The 16,341-nt window shown below is 34.4% G+C and overlaps 1 protein-coding gene across 2 annotated transcripts in view; it reads right to left on the reverse strand.

Annotated features, from left to right (window-relative positions):
* LOC106884360 (endoplasmic reticulum mannosyl-oligosaccharide 1,2-alpha-mannosidase) overlaps positions 1 to 16,341 on the reverse strand; it is a 67,780-nt gene that overhangs the window by 39,515 nt on the left and 11,924 nt on the right. The window contains exon 1 of one of the 2 annotated variants that reach the window (XM_014935705.2): positions 1,163 to 1,316. The exons of the other annotated variant lie outside the window; for it this stretch is intronic. Within the exon in view, the coding sequence (XP_014791191.1) occupies positions 1,163 to 1,261 (99 nt within the window). The 5' untranslated portion in view covers positions 1,262 to 1,316. Of the gene's footprint in view, positions 1 to 1,162; positions 1,317 to 16,341 lie in introns of those variants that run through there. 2 annotated transcript variants of the gene reach the window in all.

Below are 16,341 nucleotides of genomic sequence, written 5' to 3' on the forward strand. Positions count from 1 at the left end.
CAGCAATGTACAACTAGCATAATAATAGTTTTAAGAGAAAACAAACAATTGTAGCAGTCGTGATCGTTCCGATGAGGAGATTGAGGGTCAATGAAGTTAGCAGCATACAGGGAAAAGAATCTGTTTCCATCTCAACTTCAATATTATTGTTTATATGGTATAATAATAAAAAGCAACTTTCTCACGCGTTTGTCTACTTAAAAAATGCTCTTAGAAAAAACAAACAAACAATTAAAATAAGTTAATGAACAACGTCGAAAAATGAATGAAAAACTGGCAAATTTATTATATTATGACGATTGAAGAAGCAGGGTTAGGAAAGAGGCAACTTGACTAGCTTTTATCAACAACGTATTTACTTTACATTACAATAGATAGGATAACAAACAATAGAATAGGTTTCAGACCGAAATATCAACAGATCAAGAATTATATATACAAAATCATCAGCTATAGCTTAAATTCTGTAAATGTCAAAAATATATATTCAATAGAGGGAGCGTGGTTTTCACATTGAAAGCGAATTTTACAAAATTAATGACAGTTTAACCTTTTATATATATATATATATATATATATATATATTATACACGCACATACTAGAAAATTCCTCACATTAATGAATCCGTTGAATTTTGCAATGAGATTCTTTCACACCTTTCTATGAAATCTATCCAAAACATCGAAAGGATTACTCATAATGAAAAGAAGCGACAATACATTCTGATCGGAAAATAATAATAGGAATAAATTAAATATATAAAGGGGTTGTGAGTCAAGTTGTGTCATTCCTATTGCCAAATTGTTTATAAAAAAGACTTAAGAATTCGTCAGCAGTGATTACGACAGTGGCGGGATACTACTATCTTCCCGAAAGGGGGATGTGTAACGAATAACAAAACTTCATAATACAAAATGAAAAAAACGACTTTTAAGGCTATTTCAAGGATACGTTTTTTTTTTAAGGAATACACAGTAAATTTGCCATTATAATTAGCAGCTCTTGTGATGCGGCATAGTAGCTCGCACATATACGCAGAACGTGGTATCATAAAAAAATATAACACATACATGTAGTAACTTGAGAAAGCGTAGGGTGATGCAGGTAGACATTTATGTATATAATATGATTTATAGCCATTCTTTAGTGAATATAACTTACCCTCCATAGAGACTGTTTCCGCCTCGCTTTGTTGTTGTCATATGAACTATCATAGTTTATGTCGACAGCAAAATTCTCCTTAACATACGCGCTGCTCATCGTCGAGCGACTCACTAACAGCCGGCTACACTATTTACTTGCTCTTGTTTTCACTCTTGTTTCCACATTTAGTATCCGCAAGAGGGCGTCCCACAAAGTGCTGATTAAATTTTTTTTTTTTTCTTATTCACATTGAGCAAAATCAATATAGCAGGTATCTCATAAGTTAGACAGCTTTTGTTAATACATTAATGCTTAAATGCAGTCTTAAGGAGCACACACAAACACATATATATATGATATGTGTGTGTGTGTGTGTGTGTGTGTGTGTATATATATATACAAACATTGAAAGACACAAAGAAGGAGTAAACATATGGACAAGTTTATATCTTCTGAACAGCAAATAGCCAAGATTGACTGCAAAAACCTATGACGTGGAAAAGAAAAATCCCTACAAAAACAAGAAAAAGGCCAACAATGATGAAAAGCTTCCAAACGGGCTTACCAAACATATTTTCATGAAAGTACCAGATTTAGCAAAATAAAAGTACCAAATTTTGCTCAAAAAATACCAAAAATCTGTTGAAAAGCATTGTATATATTATTCATAATGTACAGGGCTTTATTTTAAAGTGACTACACATTTAATGTACTAACTTTATAATTAGAAGGTTGTGTCATCGACAGGGTGAAGTTCCTCTTTGTACCAATGTCCTTGTCCTTCTTTTAATTTAGCACTAAGATCTGCATTGGATGTATAAGTCATGCAGTTTACATCATGAAAAGACGTTTTGAATGTAGCAGAGCATTGATTGTTTGGGTATGCCATTTAGACCTATTCTTGGCTTTAATGTTATTTAGGACTGAAAATATTTTCTTGGTTGCAACTGAAGAATGTGGCAATGATAGGAGCTGAAACAAAAAGCATGATCGAGCCAGATAACGAGCTTCATCTCCACATTTTTCCTTAGAAATTTTATACCTATAATCTTCTGGTTTGGTAGCTTCAGATATATCATTGTTATCTTGAAGTTTAAGCTCTCTCTATTCTTTATTAAGAGCTTCAATCTGACTCTCCTGAACAATATTTGGAAATTTGCATGCCAGAGGAACAATTCAACTTGGACCAATGCGATCACGAATGCTAACTGGTTCTAGTGCCTCTAGAAGTTTCAGATTACAGAAGAAATCATGTGCAAAGAAGAGCTGAAAAAATTCCTCCAAGGTGTACATAAAAATTTGATGTTTACACATGAAATTTTTTCAATTCAGTTGTACTAATAGATGAAGCTTTCTTTATGTAGATGCTTTCAACTTTTGCTCCTCTGTAAATTTCAGTTATGGGAAGATACACTGATGGATCTTTGATGTTAATTTCATGTAGCTCTTTATTTTTCACAATTTCTTTTTTAACAAAATTGCTAAGTATTCCCTTAATAGTACATGTAATAGATTTGTGCAGTTTGTGCATAGTACCAAAAGTATGACTGCACACCAAAAGTACCAAATTTGGTACAATAGTACCAGGTTCGGCAAGCTTGCTTCCAAAGTGATGATAAATCATCAATTAATTAATAATGGTTTTATATTTTGGCACAAGGCCAGCAATTTCAGGGAGGGGATAAGTCAATTACATTGACTCCAGTGTTCAACTGGTATTTATTTTATCAATCCTGAAAGGATGAAAAGCAAAGTTGACCTTGGCAGAATTTGAACTCAGAACATAAAAAGATGGATGAAATGCCATTAAGCGTTTTGCCCAGATGCTAACAATTCTACCAGCTCACTACCTTATCATCAATTAATAATCCTTTCTACTAAAGGCTCAAGGCCTGAAATTTGGGGATAGGGGAATAGTCCTCAACTGGTACTTATTTTATTCACCCTGAAAGGATGAAAGGCAAAGTCAATCTTGGCAGAATTTGAACTCAGAACATAAAGATGGACAAAATACCACTAAGCATTTTGTCCAGCATGCTAATGATTCTGCCAGCTCACTGCCGTATCATTAACTAATAATGATCACAGATTTGTTGCTATTTTTCCCTAGTGGCAAAGAGGAAGGAAGCTTTCATGCTTATTATAGAATGGACTGCTACAGTCTCTCAAAAACTAGGTGAAAGATTAAATCTACCACCCAAGTAAAAATCATTTTGATTTTTGGCTGTATTACCACAAACTATAAAAAGACATTTATAGTTACACTGTTCTGCTATTGTATCAAAGCAACACCATACATTAAATCACCTGATTTTAACTTGAGATGTATTGATTGTCATGGCAACACTGAGTCTAGATATTCAGAAAAATGAATCAATTATATCCATAAAATTTTCTTGACATGATTGTGGCATCTTGAACATGGGACATCACAAGTCTGATGGTGACTTTTGGGTTTGATAGGGGTTTGGTTGCTATTTCTTGCAGTCTAGCTACCATACAGACTTATCAAAATTTGTAGGTATTTCTATACATGCAGTAAAGATGGCTACTGCACTTGTAGCATTAAGTATGTGCATATATATGCATTGTTGAATATACTGATAAGTGTCATCAGTTAATCTCATAATCTCTATCCATGTTTATAAAGACACATACATAAACTTGCACATGGGCAGAGAAATCAATATGTGTGTGTGTGTGAACATATGAAAATATAACTCATGGTTGTGTGGTAAGAAGTTTGCTTCCTAACCACATGGTTCCAGGTTCAGTCCCACTGCATGGCACCTTGGGCAAATGCCTTCTACTTATAGTCTCAGGTCGACCAAAACTTTGTAAGTGGATCTGATAGGCAGAAACTAAAAGAAGCCCATCATGTGTGTGTGTGTGTGTGCATGCGTGCGTGCACATGTGTGTCTTTGAATCTGTGTTTGTCTCCTATCACCACTTGACAACCAGTATTGGTTTGTTTATGTTACCATAACTTAGTGGTTAGGCAAAAGCAACTGATACAATAAGTACCAGGCTTTAAAAACCTAAGTCCTGGGGTTGATTCATTCAACTAAAAATTCTTCAGCATGGCTGCAGTCTAATGACTGAAACAGATTATAGATAAAAGATATAAATCAGAATAAAAAAAAAAATGATAAATTTCTTTATAGTTAACGTGTGTATATGAAACACAAAGAATTTGTACTTGAATTTGGTTGAAGCCATGTGCTAAAAGTTGGATCTAGTTGGATCTATAACTAAGGTTAAAGCATAATGCACCAAATATTCACACATAGTATGTAGGTGTGGCTATGTGGATAAGAAGTTTGTTTTGAATTCAGTCACCTTAAGCAAGTGTCTTTACTATAGTCCCAGGTTAACCAAAGGCTTCTGAATGGATTTGATAAAAAAAAAAATTGAGAGAACCCCCTTGTGTGTGTGTGTGTGTGTGTGTGTGTGTGTGTGTGTGTGTGTGTCCTTGTCTTGGTAGTGCATGGTAGTGTCTTTCTCATGACAAGCAGTGGTCATTCATTTCCAATATTCTTCAAAAACATATCTGACCATGGGGAAATATTACTTTACTTGAAAACAAGCAAAGGTCAGCAACAAGAATGTTACCCAGCCATAGAAAATCTGCTTCAATAAACTTTGATGATGAGTTAGGATGTGCTGTGTTAAGTAGTCACCTGCATCAAATTATTCCTAGAGTTCTTATGACTCTCACACATGGATTTCAGTAACAATGATTGATTTCCATTTTTTTGTTTTTCTTTTGCTGCTTTCGTGGATTCTCAGGACTCTCTGTCACCATCCAATTCCATCATTATGAATTTGGAGCTTGAACCATAGCGAAACTTTCATTAGCTGATGGATGCCACCCCCATGGATTCTTTGCAGTTACTCTCTTGATAGAGCTTGGTGATCCTGACTTTTGATCTCCTAGGATCCTTCCACTCAGCATCAATCTAAGAAGCACCATTGACGTAATTGAGCTCTTCCTGTGCCTCTTCACAATCTGCTATGCTGCAGTCTCATGACTTCACCACACCCCAGGCAGGCAGGCTGGCTAAATTGGCCCTATGCCTTGCCAAAGAGCAGCACATATCTATGCAGGGCATGGTCATTACTCTGTGAGGTATTTTCAAAATACCCACATACCCATCTCTAGTTACTGCAACTCAAAATTTCTCCACTAGATTTTCTCTTTAGATCCAAGAAATACTTTAGTCCCTATCAGCTGCTGATCCTCTGGAAAACTAAAACAAGACCTATGTTGGAATACTTCTCATATCAGTAGTAACCAAATTACTCTCTACTCATACCCTACTGCTGCAGCTACACACACAAACAATTTGAATCACATTTTAAAGAAGGTCATCAAATTGATGGGTAAAGATTCAATCACAAACCGGCTTCAACTGTTGACTCACACATTCCCTATTTCTTCTCTCTGCCTCTTCTACAATGGCTTCTGTTCCTCTGAAGTAACAAGCAGCATATATTCACCCCACTCCACAGCCTTGCATTCCACTCATCTCTCTTCCACCTGTTACCTCTATTATGCCTTTCTCCCCATCTCTGCACTAAACACTTTTATGTGTCTTTCCTCATCAGAACTGTAACCTTCTGGAATTCTCTCTCTCTGGTCTATTTTTTCTATTGATGTTCAACCTGATCAGCACCAGTTACATCAAAGCTCATGGGAACTGCCCCTTCACTTCAGATTTATAAAAAAAATTAAATGAATAAAGGGAGCCACTGTTATATCCATGTTCCACTACATTCCACCTCAGTCAGAAAATATTTGTTATTGTTTTTGTTGTTCTTGTTTAGCCCAAGATGAAGCCTGCTCAAACTTGTGATTAATGGTATCTTAATCATGACCATCCTGTCTGTTTGTATGTCAGGTTTTATATAATCCAACACTTTTATTGAAGAAAATAGAGTGTGATTTGATTGATGATTTTTAGCTGCTATTTCTAACAGTTAAGTTGATTGACCATGTTCAGGTTCCTTCAATAACATGTCATTCAAATAGTAAGATTTAAAGCAGAGATAAAATTGAAGGCAACACACATAAACTATACAGAGGACACAGTAATTAAAGAAGCAGCAGATTTAAAAGTTAAGGATAAAGAGAACTACAAATAAAAACAAGAATATTATGAAAAGAAATCACGATAGAGGAAGTATTTAAAAATAAATGACAAATCTAATTGTGACATTTTTAATACCCACATGCAGTTGACCTGTTAGAAATCCAACATAAAAATATGAAACATAATTTTAGATCAAAATACAATTAAAAATAGATGTGGTTGTGTGATAAGAAGCTTGCCTCCCAACCTCATTGCATGGCACCTTGGGCAAGTGTCTTCTACTATAGTTTCAGGTTGACCAGAGCCTTGTAAGTGGATTTTGTAGCGGGTGACACATGAAATTTTTCGAGCGAGATCGTTGCCAGTGCCCCTGGACTGGCTCTTGTGCGGGTGACACATGAAATGCACCATTTTGAGCATGACCGTTGCCAGTGCCGCCTGGCTGGCCTTCATGGGATTTTCGAGCGAGATCGTTGCCAGTGTCCCTGGACTGGCTCTTGTGTGGGTGGCACATAAAATACACCATTTTGAGCGTGGCCGTTGCCAGTACCGCCTGACTGGCCTTTGTGCGAGTGACACGTAAAAGCACCCACTACACTCTCTGAGTGGTTGGTGTTAGGAAGGGCATCCAGCTGTAGAAACTCTGCCAAATCAGATTGGAGCCTGGTGTAGCCATCTGGTTTCACCAGTCCTCAGTCAAATCGTCCAACCCATGCTAGCATGGAAAGCGGACGTTAAACGATGATGATGATGATGACGACGACGAGCTTCTTTCAGTTTCCGTCTACCAAATCCACTCACAAGGATTTGGTCAACCTGAGGCTATAGTAGAAGACACTTGCCCAAGGTACCATGCAGCAGGATTGAACTTGGAACCATGTGATTGGTAAGCAAGCTACTTACCACACAGCCACTCCTGCACCTATGCATATCTATGTGTGTGTGTGTGTGTCTTTCTGTCCGTGTTTGTCCTCCCATCACCACTTGACAACTGGTGTTGGTGTGTTTGCATCCCTGTAAATTAGTGGTTCAGCAAAAGAGACTCATAGAATAAGTACCAAGCTTAAAACATAAGTACTAGGGGCGATTCATTTGAGTAATAATTCTAGGCAGTGCCCTTAGCATGGTTGCAGTCTAATGACTGCAACAAATAACATACAAAAAACAAAAAAAAAAACAAACAAAAAAACAGATAAAAGAATGCAAGGAGATTCATCTTTGCTGTTAAATCACTAATGATACAATTCTTAAGTACTTTAAAATTTTAAAAATTATTTGTAGCAGTTTGAGGTATTTATTCCTGGTACAGATTTTTCTTATGATGAGTATGTGCTTGTGTTAAGCCCCTGTTATTTACATTTAAGTGGGTGGACTGCTATTTTAATGTTGCACATTCTATGGATGATGAGAAATTTATTAGACTTGTCAATCAAACTTAGGAGGTGACTCATTCACCAATTGACTATACTGAAAGTATGTGACAGTCCAGATATTGTTCTTCTTCTTCTTCCTCCTCCTCCTCTTGCTCTTCTTGCTTCTCCTCCTCTTGCTCTTCTTGCTTCTCCTACTCCTCCTCCATTGTCATCATTGTCATCATCATCATAATTGTTGCCATCATCATCATCATCATCATCCAATGTCTGTTCTCCATGCTGTCAGGGGTTGGGTGGTTTGACAAGAGCTGGCAAGCCAGAGGGCTACGACAAGTTCTGTTGTCAGTTTTGGCTAGGATTTTATGGCTGGATGCCCTTCCTAATGCCAACCACTTTACAGAGTGTATTTGGTATTTCTTATCATGACACCCTTTCCCTTGAATAACATCAGTGGCATGGAGAAGGGAGGCTAGTATGCATGGGTGACTGCTACTCTTCCATAAACAACCTTGTCTAGAGTTGTGCCTCGGAGGGGAACTTTCAAGGAGTAATCTCATAGTCATTCATGACCAAAGAGGGTCTTTACCCTTTACCCTCTATGGCTAGATGCCCTTCCTAATGTCCACCACTTTAAATAGTTTGCTAGGTGCTTTTTATATGGCACCAGCACCCATACCAATGCATTTTATGTAGCACTTTGGTTTTAGGATCTCAATTCTGTTGTGGTGGGCAGGTCTTCTCAAGTACAGTAATATGCCACATATCTCGTTGGTGGATACGTATCATGACATACCCTGAAGGCACTAACTTCATTTGTCTATAGCCTCTCATATGTGTTATTTTATTGATTTTGTATTGGACAGAGTCAGCTTATTGCACTCCCAAATACTTGTATTTGTTTCATTAGGTTCAACATTTGGCTGTTTGAAATGGCCATTCTATGTGGTTTTTGATGTTGCACCTTCAAGTCATCCATATAGCAAGGGTTACTGAGTGTGACCTTTCCCTTTTATAGAGATATCTTCTTCAAAGTTGTCTTTGGGCTGATCTTTGAACTGCTTCAAAAACCTGCTGAAAACCACTTTGAAGAAGAGTAACATCAACCCTTCAAAAAAGTAGGACACCAAGATTGATTGTTTAATTTGGCATTCTCTATGCTAGAGGGGATTGAAGATATGGGGGAGAAACTCACTCAACACCACCATGAGAGAAGAATAAAATGCAGGCTCCTAATCTCTCCAACCAAACTTTTTCATGAAGCTATACATAAACATTGGGAAGCATAGTCATCAAAGAATCCATAAACTAAAGGATAAAATGGTCATCATTGAACTTGATGACAACCATAAGCATTAAGATATTCTGCTTACATTTTCTAGAGTAATTCAATCAAAGATTTTAATATCATTCCCTTTGGAAAATTTCATTATTGATTTTTTTTGTTTTTGTTTTTTTGTAGTGATCTTCCCTCGTGTTTTTTGTGTTTCTTCCTAACATCTTCCATTTGTCCAAATTCCTCTGAATGAACTTTGTTAGCCTAGTTTTGTGATGGTGGAAAATATCATATTCTTTCTTACAATCAATTATAATTATCATTAGTATGAACTACCACTGCTGCTACTGCCACTGCCGCCGCCACCACCACCACCACCACCACTACGACTACTACTACTACTACTACTACTACTACTACTACTACTACTGCTGCTATAATTTTGAAAAAGTTTTGTCATTTGACCTTTGAAATGTGCTGCAAATACAAGATATTTCTCACATTGATTTTATTTATATACGTACGTATGTACGTACATACATACATACATACATATATATATATATATAAATTTATATATACATATACATACATATATATATACATATATATATATATATTTATACATGCATACATACATACATGCATACACACATACATAACATACATACATACATACATACATACATACATACATACATACATACATATATGTGTGTGTGTGTGTGTGTGTATGTATGTATGCATGTATGTATATGTATACTCACATAAATGAAATGCCATTATTATAACAGTAATTTCCTTTAACATTTAACTTTTTCCTACATGTGCATGGCTATATTGATTACAACTGATAATCTGGAAATTATATGGATTTTTGGTGATGTGATGTGAACTCGATCCTATCTACAACAGGAAGAAAAGCTTTATAGCTGGGTCTACTTCTGAAGTATGACAATTGAAAGTTTGTTAATTTCTTTAGCATTGAAATTCCGAATTGAAAAACAACAATGTCTGAGTTCAGTCTTGTATATCAAAACAAAGTTACTTTGTTCTCCTCTGGCATGAATGTCCATTTAGGAAAATTATCACACTTGTTGCATTTGTATAAAATGATAGACAAAAAAGAATTGAATTAAAAAAATCTGCATGGCTGTGTGGTTAAGAAGCTTGCTTTACAATCATGTGGTTTCAGGTTCACTCTGTGACACCTTGGACAATTGTCTTCTACTCTAGCCTCAGGCTGACCAATGCCTTGTAACTTTGGTAGATGGAGGCTGTGTGGAAGCCTGTCATATACATACATGCATATGTATGTACATATGTATGTACATGTGTATGTATGTATGTATTTATGTATGTACGCCTTTGTGTTTGGCCCCAATACCACTTGGCAACTGGTGTTGGTTTGTTTACATCCATGTAACTTAGTGGTTCAGAAAAAGAGGTCAATAGAATAAATAACAGGCTCAAAGATAAGTACTGGAGTTGATTTGATTAACAAAATCCCCCAAAGTGGTGCCCCAGCATAGCCACAGTCCAATGACTGAAACAAGTAAACATCTTATCTACTTCATATTTGTACCACTGTCTACATTAAATGCAAAGTTTAATACTCAAGAGTAGTTATAGGACCAGTGGCTGATAGTTCATGTCCTATCACCAGCCAATCAGTTCTTGATATGTATACAAAAACTGCATAAATTAAATAGGATTTTTGCTTTATATATCTTTTATCTTTTCTTTTCTGTACTAGCAGGATTTTTACTTTATATATCTTTTATTTTCCCTTTTCTATACTAGCAGGAGAGCAGGGTATGCATATTAATACATTTGCATATTAACAATATGGATAATGGAAAATATCACAGGAGAGAGTTCTACATACTAAATACAAATGTGGTATATCCTCACATATATAATATGGTAAACTGAAAAACTTTGATTAACTGAGATTATCCAAGTTATCAGAAGACAAAACTCTTTCTATTACATATGTGAAAATCTACTGTATTTGCATATTGCAGAAACCGTTTCTTTTACAGATGTATTCCCAGGGCAACATAATAATAAGTGTTGCAGTGAAGTTGTTTTGCAGTTTCATATCAAAGTTATTTTGATGCATTTAGTCTTTCAACTCTTTTTTTTTTTTTATGACTTTGTCTAGAAATGAAGGCATGCACATTATCTTTCAAGCTCTTTGAAACTTTTTGAGACCAAACTGTTTTGTGGTCAGTTTGAACATTTCTAAATCAATAGCTGCCAGAAAAACAAAGACTAGTAGGAAATTCTAAACAGCCAACATTCCGAGTGAGGCAGAATAGGGATGTTGCAAAGAGGAGAAATGAATATGCTGGTTTGGGCTGGTGGAGGTGGTATGCAATTAGCTAGTTCAGAAGAACAAATAAGAAAGTGCATAAAAAAACCTTGAATGCCAAATACAGTGTGATGTTTGAATGATTAAGATTCATTGAGAAAAACAAGATTTATTAGATTAATGAACTGATGCAATAAATTGTGTTTGAAAAGTGAAGAAACATGATCTGTGTGCATAGTAGATAATTTGTAGATAAATTAAGTATTATAGATATTTATTTTTAGTGTACTATTTAGGGAGGAATTAAAAGTAGAAGCATGCAGAGAGGAAGGGAGAGAGATACAATCACACATGATGAATATGTAAGAAAGAAGGCAAGTAGAGACAGTGAGTGACATAATCTGCAAGATAAAATATTTGATACTATTGTGAATACAAGCTTTTTTTGTTTTAGCTTTTGTTTTGTTCTTTACTTCATTTCAGATAATCAAACATGAACAAATAATGATACCTGTTTTCTAATTGATTGTCTTAGCTACACAGAACAGTGTCTTGCATGAGAACTTAATGTAAAAAAATTTATAAACTCATTAATTTTATTGTTATTTTTAATAAAAAAATATATATACTTATGTTTTGAGTTCTGTTTCATTGTATCACCAAACCTATTTCTTTTGTTCAATATTCCAATATCTTTTTCATTTAGCCATTATATTTTCTTCATTAAATTTGATTTTTAAAGCAGTATTTAAAAGTTGCTTGGAATAAAATTAAGCAGGAATATTCAGCGTATAAGGAATATTAGATAATTTAAAACGTTTTTGTCCTTTCATTGTCAGCACAGTAAGTATATAAATGTTTTATTTAATTTTATACGTTACAATAGATTAATTTTATACAAACAATAGATTAAGGATGATTTTTTTTTTTTACATTGGCACATGCTTATTGGGCTTGGGGGTGTTTAGTGAATTTAGTCAACTACAATACAAGGCTGAAATCATTTTATTTACTCTAAAGGAGATGAAAGGTAATGTTGACTCTAGCAAAATGAGACTATATAGTACATATATAAACTGTCACTAACATTTCTACCATTCCCTCACATTTTATGCATTTGATAATCCTTGATACTGTGGAATGTATCAAAGTAAACAATTTGTTAAAAACTCTGATGAAGCAACAGTGGTAAAAAATAATGAAAGAAAGCAAATTTTGGTTACTTTTAGTTAGAATCCTGCATGAGAATAAGAAGTACCAATAAATATAACCTTACTGTTTTTTGAATTAAACTAATGTTGGAATGTAGACTTCTTTGCCTAGTAGATTCAAACATTCCCCAAATTATTTTGAGGGTAGTAGATTAGTGTAATGTGAAGTAGCCTTGTATCTCTATAACAAAATACCTAGTCTTGTCCCTCTATCATACTTTAACCTCTGAACACCTGGCATAAAGTCATCTCATTCTCTATTACATGCCTACTTAGTCAAGGGGGCTTGACTGGTGAGTTTCTTGGTGACCTTACTAGTGCCAGTGTCATGAAAAAAAAGCACCCAGTACATGTTGTTAAGTGGTTGGCATTAGGAAGGGCATCTAACCTTAAAAACCAAAGCAGACATTGGATCTGAGGTAGTCCTCTGGCTTATCAGATCCTGTCAAACTGTCCAATTCACACCAGTATGGAAGACCTATGTTAAATGATGATGTTGACGATGATGGTGGTGGCAGTGGCAGCGTTAGTGGTGATGATGGTAATGACGATGACAACAACGGTATCTTTCCAAATTACAATTGTTATCCAAATGCCAACATTTATAACTACAGCCAAGAATCAAAGTTGAGTTGTATAATTGACTTGCAAGGAGCTTATTCCATACAAAGGTAATATTAAATTATTCAGTTTAATTCGTTACAATTTTTACAATAATTCAACCTTAAATTCTTCTTAAGATGCTTTGATATTTTTCATTTCTATATTGCAATGATGCAGCTTTTCTTTTTTATCTAGCTGCAAAAGTAAATATTTTCAAACTTTTTATCTGTTGATATAACTTTTTATTCCTGTTATTTCAAATTTTATTGAATAATTTACACTTTTAAAGGCCCAAATTGCATTCATGATTTCTTTTGTCCTTAATTTTTATGAATGCATCATAGATATTACTGGACTGAAAATTACTTACAGCAATTATTCTTATTTGGCAAGTCACTGTGCAATGGTGCAATGAAAGGAGTGTCTATGTACACCTTGGATTTTAAAAATTAAAATTCAAGGCTTCAGAAAATCCATGCTAATACTTGGGAGAGGAATTGTAAGGAAAATGTGTTTTTCATAATTTTATAGTGGACAAATATGATTAATAAAACAAAGTAAGCAAAAAAAACAAAAAAAAAATGACCATCCCGAAATACAAAAGTAAGCAATAGCTTTCCATACATTTTTTCTAAATTTTAAACTTTAAAACAATCTTTTTAACTTTAATTTTAAACTTTCCATATAAAGTGTGCTAAAATGTTTTAAAAAACTTTTATTTGATTGCTCTTACACCACAAAAATCATTCACTTACTGAATGCGTTGTGAAAAAGATTTATAGATGGTCAGGGTGTCCCATATCGGGGTCACCATTATAAATAGTGGTCCATGGTGTGTGTTGTGTGACCATCTAATATCAACTCATATCAGAAGGCTGAAATAATAAATATAATGTGCCAGTTGGAAAAGAGAGAAGAGACACAACCGAGTAGAAAGCTTATGAAAGATTTGATATATTTACATACATCTGTGTGGGTTGTATGTTTGCTGTTAACCATAATGAGGTAGCTCATGAACAGCACTATGCTAGAACCTGTGCAGCATGGCTGGTGCTGTATACGTAGAGATGTTGTTGACAACGTTGGTGAGAGACATGATGGTAGCGACGAAGATGGAGGTTGCTGTGATGCTGTTGGACGGGTGTTGTCTAGCGTCGTTGCTGGAACTGTCTGTATTGTTTGGTCAGTGGTTAGAAATTAGAAGGTCTGGAACCAAAGACCTTGAGACAAGGAGAAGTTGAGTATTTATAGCTAATGGTATGCTCAAAATTGGAGTTAAGGACAGACTGTCTCACATGGTTTATTTGGAGGCTGCGATTGGTTAGGTTGCATATTGACACAATAGAATAAGAGACAAATTCTAACCAGAGTGGTGGACACAATGGGGTCCAAATAGTGGCCAAAGGTTAGCTGTTACCTGCTTTGTTTGAATGTATGCATATATAATAAAGGAGAGAAGAATTTCACTAGAGTGTGCGCTACAGATTTTTCACTATTAACTTTTTGGCATTCAGATTATTCTGTCAAATGCAATGCTATTTATTTATGTTATTTTGTATTAATTGTGCATTATTATGAATCTTCAAGATTTCAATAATATGATTGTTTATTTTTAGAATAACATTGTTGGATAAGTGTAAGATCTGGCCAGTTTAAACATGAAACTAGTTGAATATTTGGGCTGGATATGGTCAGATTAAATGCTAAAGTGTTAAAGTTGTTTTCTGAATATTTTAAAAACTATTACTATAAGTTTCTTCATCAGGACAGGTCTGAGATCTTTTGCTTTCTTAGTGCTTCAGAATTTTGCTATTGCTGCTGCTACTCTTTCTGCAGCTGTTGTCTCCTTTGATAGTATGTTCATTATCTATATATCACAAACTAGCTTTTATCTGTTTGTTAGATATTTATTTTAAGAAATATAATCTTAATACATCTGAATACTAAGCACATTTGATAGTTCTAAATTTTGCCCTACCAAATCTGTGGCTTTGTCTAATGGCTTAAGTTAAGTCTTCAAGATTTGAACTCTGCACCACAAGGGAATAAAACATTCATCAATTATATCACATAGCTACATATGTTATATATTGGAAGTAAAGATTTTTTGCCACTTAATACAAATATTGTCAACTTTATGTGGGTGTATTATTAGACTGATTTATCCCCTAATAATAACAAAAGAAATGAAAAGAAACTATCAAAGTAATCCATAAATTTTCTATAATTCTTCTTTGACTGTTTTACATCTGGTTAGAATTGTTTATACCTACTATGGTTACATAATATCTAATAAAGTAGTTTTATCTTATTTTTAGGAATCTAATCTTCTGTCACAGACGATGTTTTACTGCTTTCTAGAATAACACTTGAATTATAAATAATTTATATAAATTCGGGATATCATTGAGGTTAAGCTATTTTTAGATCTTGGTCTAATGTTTTTTAAAATTTTATTTATCAAATACAGTTCTTTGACTAACACTTTGTGTTTACGAAAGTTTCAAATAATCTACATACTAAACAGAGCTTCTATGAATTGTGTGATATTTAGAGTCAACTTTCAAAACCGACATGCAATTTAACAGAACTTTAGGTACACATGTACTGTTTGCAATTTACACAGATCAGTAGATAAATACTTTTCAAAAAAGTGTCTGCTTATAATATTTATTTGTGAACAATGTACATGCTTCTTTTTCCAGATTTTGTAACTTAAATATCTCAAATGTGTATTATTTGTACACAAAAACTAAATATTACTCATTTTTCTCACCCTCAAATGCATGGCCATATTTGGTAGAGCATGACTGAAAGTAAGTTTTTATTCATGCTAACTCAGGCATAATAAATTGTTTAACTTACTATAATTTTCTATGATAGTGATTTAGTACTATAAATAGTTACTATGTACTGTGTCAGTCAACACAATTTACGTCCCTCAAAATCATACGTTAATATTCAAAATGCTTTCTTTTCCTTTTCTTTTTTTTGGGGGTAGTAAACTGGCAGAATTGTTAGCATGCCAGGCAAAATGCTTAGCAGCATTTCATCTGTCTTTACATTCTGAATTCAAATTGTGTTGAGGTTGGCTTTGCACTTTAGGGTCAATACCATTGGACACTGGGGTCAATGAAATTGGCTCAACCTCTCCCCCTAAATTGCTGGACTTGTGTCAAAATTTGAAACCAATATTTAAAATGTTTTTTCAATTTTTGAAAATTTTAATTGTTGTGTTTCAATTTATTTAAATTTCTGATTAAAAATTTTTTTACTTTAAATTTAAAAAAATAAACTTTTGCTAACCTTGTTTGCGATGTTCAATAT

This window comes from Octopus bimaculoides, chromosome 2 (genome assembly GCF_001194135.2).
Source record: "Octopus bimaculoides isolate UCB-OBI-ISO-001 chromosome 2, ASM119413v2, whole genome shotgun sequence".
Lineage (NCBI taxonomy): Eukaryota > Metazoa > Mollusca > Cephalopoda > Octopoda > Octopodidae > Octopus > Octopus bimaculoides.